The sequence below is a fragment of the Mercenaria mercenaria genome, chromosome 7 (genome assembly GCF_021730395.1).
Source record: "Mercenaria mercenaria strain notata chromosome 7, MADL_Memer_1, whole genome shotgun sequence".
Taxonomy (NCBI): domain Eukaryota; kingdom Metazoa; phylum Mollusca; class Bivalvia; order Venerida; family Veneridae; genus Mercenaria; species Mercenaria mercenaria.
The window spans coordinates 50,264,613-50,272,750 of record NC_069367.1 but is presented as its reverse complement, the minus strand read 5'-3'; the positions used below and the strand labels follow the sequence as shown (position 1 = coordinate 50,272,750).

At 37.7% G+C, this 8,138-nt stretch overlaps 1 protein-coding gene across 1 annotated transcript; it reads right to left on the bottom strand.

Moving 5' to 3' along the window:
• Nucleotides 1–1,267: 1,267 nt before the first annotated feature.
• On the bottom strand, nt 1,268–2,770 carry LOC123555851 (b(0,+)-type amino acid transporter 1-like). Its single transcript, XM_045346439.2, has one exon. It carries the CDS (start codon nt 2,768–2,770, stop codon nt 1,268–1,270), a length of 1,503 nt encoding a protein of 500 aa, XP_045202374.2.
• Nucleotides 2,771–8,138: the final 5,368 nt, after the last annotated feature.

Sequence of the window (8,138 nt, the reverse complement as noted above, 5' to 3'; positions counted from 1 at the left end):
ATAAAAAGGAAAAGGAAAGTAGAGATTATGTTTGACACAGGTAAAAATTGTTCAGCCTATCAAAAACCAAATGTAGAGGTATCCGCGGTAAATTCTGTGATGCAATTATGTTAAGATGAAAATGCTACCTAAATGTCAATGTTATGTTATCAGCAAAAAAAAAAAATTATTCAACGATTATGCGATTTTAATTTCTAGCGCCATTTCCTTAATTAGTGTTTTGAACCTTCAACAGCTTTAAAGAAATTTAAGATTAAAGTAAAAAAAAAACTAAACTGATATATGAAGCCTTGTTTTCTTTAATCGTGTTTGTTACAAAAGACAAATCAGATGCAAAAAAGGTTGTTGACCAGTTATTAGAATTTCCGTTTGATTCCACCACCAAAGATGTAAAATAAGATGCAAAACACTTATAATATGGGCATGCTTGACTAGACGTATGATCGCTCATTTTAAACTTAAATTACAGAAGAACATAGAGACCACCGGACATGGCGCGACAACCCAGTGTAAGATTAATTTAAATAATGAACAGTGAACCTGTTATTAAGTAGTTAGTTAAAGAAGCGGACCAGTCTGGCTGCTTAGGACAAATTGCCCCCTTAAACAAGTTGAAAAAAGAACAAAATGTCAACCTGGGGAGTTAAATGACTTACTGATTAATGTAGCTAACTGCTTAAAAAAGGAGCTATGTGCGCAATATTAAAGCTGTAAACATTGCCAAGCTACGACGAATGTTAATAAAACATTTCAATTTCTACGGTAAAACACATGAATATTATGGTGATCACTGGGATCGCATCATGGAAAACAAACAAGACATATAAGATGGATTCAATAAAGTATTTATTTGTATGAAAATGAAATCTTTATATTTTTAAAACAAACTTGTATACAAGCCATGTGTTTCCCAATCAGTTTATGTACACTGTTCCTAAATGTTAACATTGAATATTTGGGCCTCCATTGCCGAGTGGATAAGGCCGCTGACTTCGAATCACGTGCCCCTCACCGTTATGGGTTCGGGCCTCACTTGGGGGTGGGGGTGGCTTAGAGTTCTTCATGAGAGGGAGTCATTCAGCTGGTTTACGAAAGTTCTACCAGTGACGAAATAATGTCCGTAGGAGGTGCACCTAGAGTCTTCCTCCGACATGAAAAGCTGAAACGTCGCCATATGACCTATGGCTGTGCCGGTGTGACGTTAAACCCAACAGAAACAAAACAAAGAGAAAAAACAACAAAATAACATTGAAAGTTTCTTCAGAATCTATAAGTTATCATTCATCAATGGATCTATGTCTTGGTCAAGAACTGTGGGACAAATATCCATTAACAATTGTAACATAGTAGTAGTCTGATCGCATCCGGGAACACGCCAGTCAAAGTATACAAACGGAATATACAGCAGTAGTCCGGAAAGAATAAAACCGGCACCGTATAGAAATTCAATTTTTGGATTAGAGATGAAAGGCGATATCAACATAAATGCGCATATTGCAAGAGCAAGAAATGGAATAACCAGTGGAATTCTGAAGTGGTCTTTGTTTCTTTTCTCATTTCTACGCAGGTATCGTATTCGCAGAAAAGCAATCACAGCCAGGCCTTGAGTTAAAAATCCAACAAAACCGACTAAGTTTATCAGCTCCCCAATATCGCCTGGAATCAACATGATAATGGACATAACTGTATTTAGGAAGAGGGACGCCAAAGGTATTCGAGATTTGTGATGCAGAAAAGAAAGAACTTCAGGTAAATGACCTGCGCGCGCAGCTGCAAAGCGTACTCGGACGTCAGTGAAGAAGCCGCCGTTGGAGGCACCATGTACGGAACACATCACACTTATAGGGATAATAATCGCTGCCGAACCCAGGACACGTTCACCCCACGTAAACGCAACAGCAGGTACAGTTAGAAATTCCGACTTGGACAACATAATAAAGTACGAAACATTTGTTGTGATATAAATAATTGTTATCAAAGTCATTGATATGATAATTGCCTTAGGAATATTTTTCCTCGGTTGAATAAGTTCTTCAGCGATTTCATTCAGGTTTGTGTATCCACCATATGCCCACATGCAACTGTAAATTGCTAAGGATATCGACGTTATGTCATTTGTAGTGCCTTGAAAGGAGTCGTTAAAATTCTCTGTCTTGCCTTGAAAAAGATAGACGAATCCACCTACAGTAATAATGATTAGAGCGAGAACTTTTAAGACTGTAAAAAATCCTTGCATTGAAGAAACAAGTCGGACACTGATAGTGTTTGTAATAGCAAGAATCAGAAGTTCAACTGCAGCAATTGACTTCCTTATACTATTCGGGGCTTCACATTTTCCGAATATTGGAGCACAAACGTAGTCCGCGAAAACGAGTGCAAGAACTGTACGGCTTCCACTATTTGTGACAATACACTGTATCCAAGAAACAAGAAATGCAGGAACACCTCCAATGCCACTTTTAATAATAGTATAGTCACCACCAGATTTTGGAAGAAGAACACCGAGTTCAGCATACACAAGTCCGATTATCATTGACAAAACTCCACACATTGTCCATATTATCAAACTCATTCCAACTGATCCTGAATTTTGCAACGCCCCCTTTGGAGAGATGAAAATACCCGAACCAATGACAGCTCCCATTATAAAAGCAATCCCTCCTGGAAGTCCAATCCTCTCTTTCACTCGGATCCGATCAGTTTCCAAGACAATAGGCTTTCCATCAACGCTGGCCACAACCTTCTTTTCCACAGCTGTATTTCCGTTCATGATAGATTAGTTATTGATGCGTTTTATCACACTTTGAAAGTTTTACTACGATTTCGCCTCATTTTACAAATTCATTCTATCTCAAATACATGCGCCAGAAAGCTTCCGCAGTTTTGTACACTCTCGGCAATAAAGTTATCTATTTTGTTACATTATTCCTGTTTACACCTTACGATTTACTACTAATCACACACAAAATCATTTCTGAAGCGTACTTGTTTAATTAACATGCACGTCACCTAGATAACTGATGTAAAATGTGAACTTGTTATTCATACAGGGTTTACTTATATGTTAAATATGAAGGACAAATGAAAACGAGCACTTGTTTCATGTGTCCTGTCATGTTTTCATTTTATTGTAGAAAAATGAATACAAAATGGGATGTTCGAATCATTTTCAGAAGAGTCACTAAACACTAGTATTTTGTTCTTGTTTTTACTTGGAGCTATACATACGAAGACTAATTCAAAATACGTAGAATTGATGATAGAAATAGATTAAAGTGAAACATATCTGTTTGTATGTCCAGTCGTGCGAATCACGTATATGCCAATGTAAATTGAAGGTGTGAAATTGGGAACGAAAACTGGTATAAAATACGTCAACGGGGTTTATTTTAAGACTCCGGTTACCATAATTCAACACACCTGGGTTCGATTTCCGAACACCTTCTACTGCTTTGCTTAACGGAAGAATAGGTCTCCCAACAATAATTAAAAACACAACAACCATACTTCAAGTAGAGCCACCATATTATTTTTATTATTATTATTTAGATCGGGCAACTGCCCATTTAGTGATAAATTTATTACAGCTAGCACTATGAATTGTCGCTTATTTCTTCAGCCAGTGTCAATATGCTTATTTCAATAGATCTTCTGCGGTACCAAATAGGCGATAGATAGATCGACCAGTGTCAATATGCTTATTTCAATAGATTTTCCGCGGTACCATATAGGCGACAGATAGATCAAGTCCTTAGAACACTGTTTTCAAATTAAACGTGTGGTCCTGCACTGCGTAATTTTTTTTTTTTGGTTGGGTTTAACGTCGCACCGACACATTTTAGGTCATATGGCGACTTTTAAAGCTGCACGGAGGGGCACCTGGGGTCTTCCTCCACCATTAAAGCTAGAAAGTCGCCATATGACCTAAAATGTGTCGGTGCGACGTTAAACCCAACCAAAAAAAAAATTTAAAAAATTTACGCAGTGCAGGACCACACGTTAAATTTGAAAACAGTGTTCTAAGGACTTGATCTATCTGTCGCCTGTAAAAGTTCCTATAATTTGTCCTGCTGTGATTGTGAAGATATTTGGCCGCTAAGTAACTTTGAAGTCGCGATAGTATCACAACAAAGCACAACTGACTGGCACTAGCGGAAGTCGCGATAGTATCACAACAAAGCACAACTGACTGGCACTAGCGGAAGTCGCGATAGTATCACAACAAAGCACAACTGACTGGCACTAGCGGAAATTGCGATAGTATCACAACAAAGCACAACTGACTGGCACTAGCGGAAGTCGCGATAGTATCACAATAAAGCACAACTGACTGGCACTAGCGGATGTCGCGATAGTATCACAACAAAACACAACTGACTGGCACTAGCGGAAACTCCAGTTTAGGATGTTGTGTGAGAAACAATGAATAAAAACTATTTTAAGCCATCCTCTGATTTGCTTGATTTACCGCTCTCAGTGGACTAATATGGCAAGTAATTAAAGTGTTACACAACACACAAGATTTGTTACACCATGCACTAGCGTGCTACACCATGTACGGACGTGTTACACCATGTACATACGCACTACACCATGCGACAACTTGGTACACCATGCACTAACGTGCTACACATGCACTGACGTGCTACACCACGCACTAACGTGCTACACCATGAAATAATGAGTTAAAAATGCACTGACGTGCTACACCATGCACTAACATGCACTAACGTACTACACCACGCATTAATGTGCTACACTAGTATGCACCAACCGGCTGCAGCCCTTCCCCAAACATTAGCCAAACAACAAGGATTACTCGAGAGACACCAAAATATGCACTGCGAACTTCGAGGCCCTGTCAGATCGTATTTTTAAATTTTGTTGTACGCAGTAACAGGGAAGGTTTAAAATACATTCATTTTAACACGTTTAATGGGAAAAGATCAGTCTTAATGAATTTCGAATTGCTGAAATATACATGCAACTCTTAAGCTAGAATTTTATTTACCGAATAAATAAAATAGAGAATTTTGTCCACTTATATGATGTTCAGATAGACCGTTCCATTACATTTGTTAACACTCTTGTCCTCCATTAATGGTAAGCCGTGAAGTACTTAGACCTCTTGAATTCTCGTCTTGGCACTGAAATGCAGATAACCCCCCCCCACAGTACCCTAGTAAATACTCAAAAATAGCCAAAATCATTTCTTTAACAATATATAAATGAGGTTTTCGATATCCACAAACAACAAAATAGCGTTTTAGGTACAACTGTAATAATAAGGGTGTGGTGTAGTGCGAATTACGTATATGCCTATGTAAATTGAAGGAAATTTTGTAAATGTGAATTCGGGAACGAAAACTGGTACAAAATACGTCAACGGGGTTTATTTTTCAACGAAACCAGTCTAACCCCATGACAAATACTTCTGTGCAGCTTCAATAATATTTCATAGCGTATGATACTAATATTTAGTTTAACGTACCCTTATTTTAGCTATATTATTTCAGTTCAAATACAAAATCATGATCTTGCATTTTTAAAAAGTTCAATATAGTTTTAGCGAAGACATTGAACCTAACTTTAGTGTCATTATCTCATAGGATATTCCAAATTATTCAACACCATTTATGTACGGTTAAACTGTCAACAATGTATATGAAAAACAAACTGTGTCACTAGTTTTTGGCACTGGAGTTTATGCATATTCAGTTCATTTCGAAGGACTGTCCTTCACGTTCTTTATACCATTATGACTAAGCTGGCGCCAGGCAACTTAAGGACAGCTGTCAAACATTTTTGTACCGCTATTAAAACGTATTATGTAGGGATAGGGCGTAGCAATGCCTCTATTACAGTGAACGTTTATTTCATATAATTAAACCCACGACCCAGCTTCTTATATTCGTGTTTTTTCATGATTTGACTCAATTGTTGAGTTTCCTCTTCAAATTGAATAGATATGTTCAAAGACTGTGACAATCATGACTTTAAACGAAGTTGGCAACAAAACATTCTTTTGAACTTTTATCAGTGTCATTTACAGGTGGAGTGAATATCTTTGTTTTCTTAACAGACATAAAAAAGCAGATACAACGTTCACTGAAAGTGAACACTTTTCAGGTGCCCATTACATTCAAGGATTTTAACATAGGACATGTACATTAGTTTTAAACTAAATTATGCTTATTATATGCATTAGATGTATTGCTTATAATAATGTACAAGTTATTGTTTTATGCTTTGTTAAAACGGATACATTGTTATCTTATATTATATATGTTATCGAAAACACACACACGCACACACGCGCACACACACACGCGCAATTCACACGCAACTGATGAAAACAGTTTCCAAAATATATCATGGCTTCCACTTCCCTTTCATCAACAATAAAGACTGTCCTATAAACGATGATAATAACTTCGCTTACTTTAAAAACAGCTAAAATATCAATTTGAGTCGTGCCATGAGAAAACCAACATAGTGCGTTTGCGACCAGCATGGATCCAGACCAGGATCCATGCTGTTCGCTGTCAAAGTCTATTGCAATTAGAGAAACCGTTAGTGAACCCACTATGTTGGTTTTCTCATGGCGCGGCTCATTTGATCATATTGGTTTAGAAATTTTATCATATTGGTTTAGATATGTTTTAACAATGGTTTAATGCACAAAATATGTCGATTTCTGGAAGTTGTGTGAAAATGAGGAGCAACGCTAACAAGTGATATACCCGAACAAACAAATTGAATTTTTAATAATCTCACATCTTTTCCGGTGTTGAGACAACTACACTATCTGAAATTTTGTTAAAAGCAGAAAGAGTATAACATATAATACCTTATTTTACCACGCAAGAGATGTTGTGGTCGTTATATAAAGCATTTTATTGACTTTTCTGCTGGTCGCAGAGTAATGCTACATAAACGGTCATTATATCGGGAATTCTAGCGGTCGGACCAGAAGGTGACCATTCTAAGTAGGGTCAGCTCAAGTTGCGCAATATCTCCTCTGAAAGACACGTGCATATTTCACGATGCAAATCTGATAATCTACTAATGCCCACTTGCAGAATAGTATCCAATTCCTCGATATGTGCGTTTTCTAGTCTAGGAGAGAAATTGAAATTTTCCTGCGAGATTGATCTCGCAGATAGCACCACTTGTCGCCGAATTGCACCAATTGTGTGACCCAAGCACTACCTTCACTGAGTCCAATGACACCATAAAAGCAATTCTCACGGCTCCCCGGGTCGAGTCAGATTAGTCTTGGCCAGCACCCTATCGCATATAACAAGTTTGATCATTTTCTGATACCTGTCCGATTTTTTAAATTATTATTATTGTAATTTATACTGAATTTCAGTTGATAATGACACTTTGTTAGATTTTGACCCTTGTACAAGTCTCTATCTCCCAGGTACCTACCTATACTATATATATATGAATATGTTCGTAGATGACTTGGCTTTACATTTAAGCTATTAAAAGTCCATATGATGCCATCAGAGCTCAGGACAGGTATCAGAAAATGATTTAACTTGTTATATGCGGTAGGGTGCTGGTCAAGACTAAGCTGACCCGACCCAGGGAGCCGTGAGAATTGCTCCAATGGTATCATTGGACTCAGTGAAGGTAGTGCTTGGGTTTTCAGGACCGTCTTGACTGCTCTGACAGGTTCATATTTTGAGAATATTACCAGAATTTGACCTATGACCTTGATCCCTAGCCGATCGGGTTCGAACCTGACGTGGCCTCTTTTCTCTAGGTACTGACTTGTCCTTTGCAACAAGGTATCATTTATTAAAATCAGACATCAGGTTATGAAGATATGGCTTCACAGACAAGGACCACCCCTCTATTTAATATATGAAGAAGTATGCATATTTTCACGAAAACTGATACATTTTGAGACGGTCCTCCGACGAAACCGTCCGCGGTAAAATTATACAAGTTACATATCCGTTTAGTCAATGTTTGAACTTAATATATAAAAGTTATTACATTAAAACATCTTGTGATTGGAACATTCTACAATTATTTGAAGTTAATGAAAAACACGGACATTTTCCGTACGGAAAAGTACGGAAATATTTTACCTTTCCCCCGGTAGACGGGCGGCATGCGAT

Coding starts and splice junctions, on each gene's coding strand:
- LOC123555851 (XM_045346439.2), bottom strand. CDS start 2,770: ATGAACGGAAATACAGCTGTGGAAAAGAAGGTTGTGGCCAGCGTTGAT.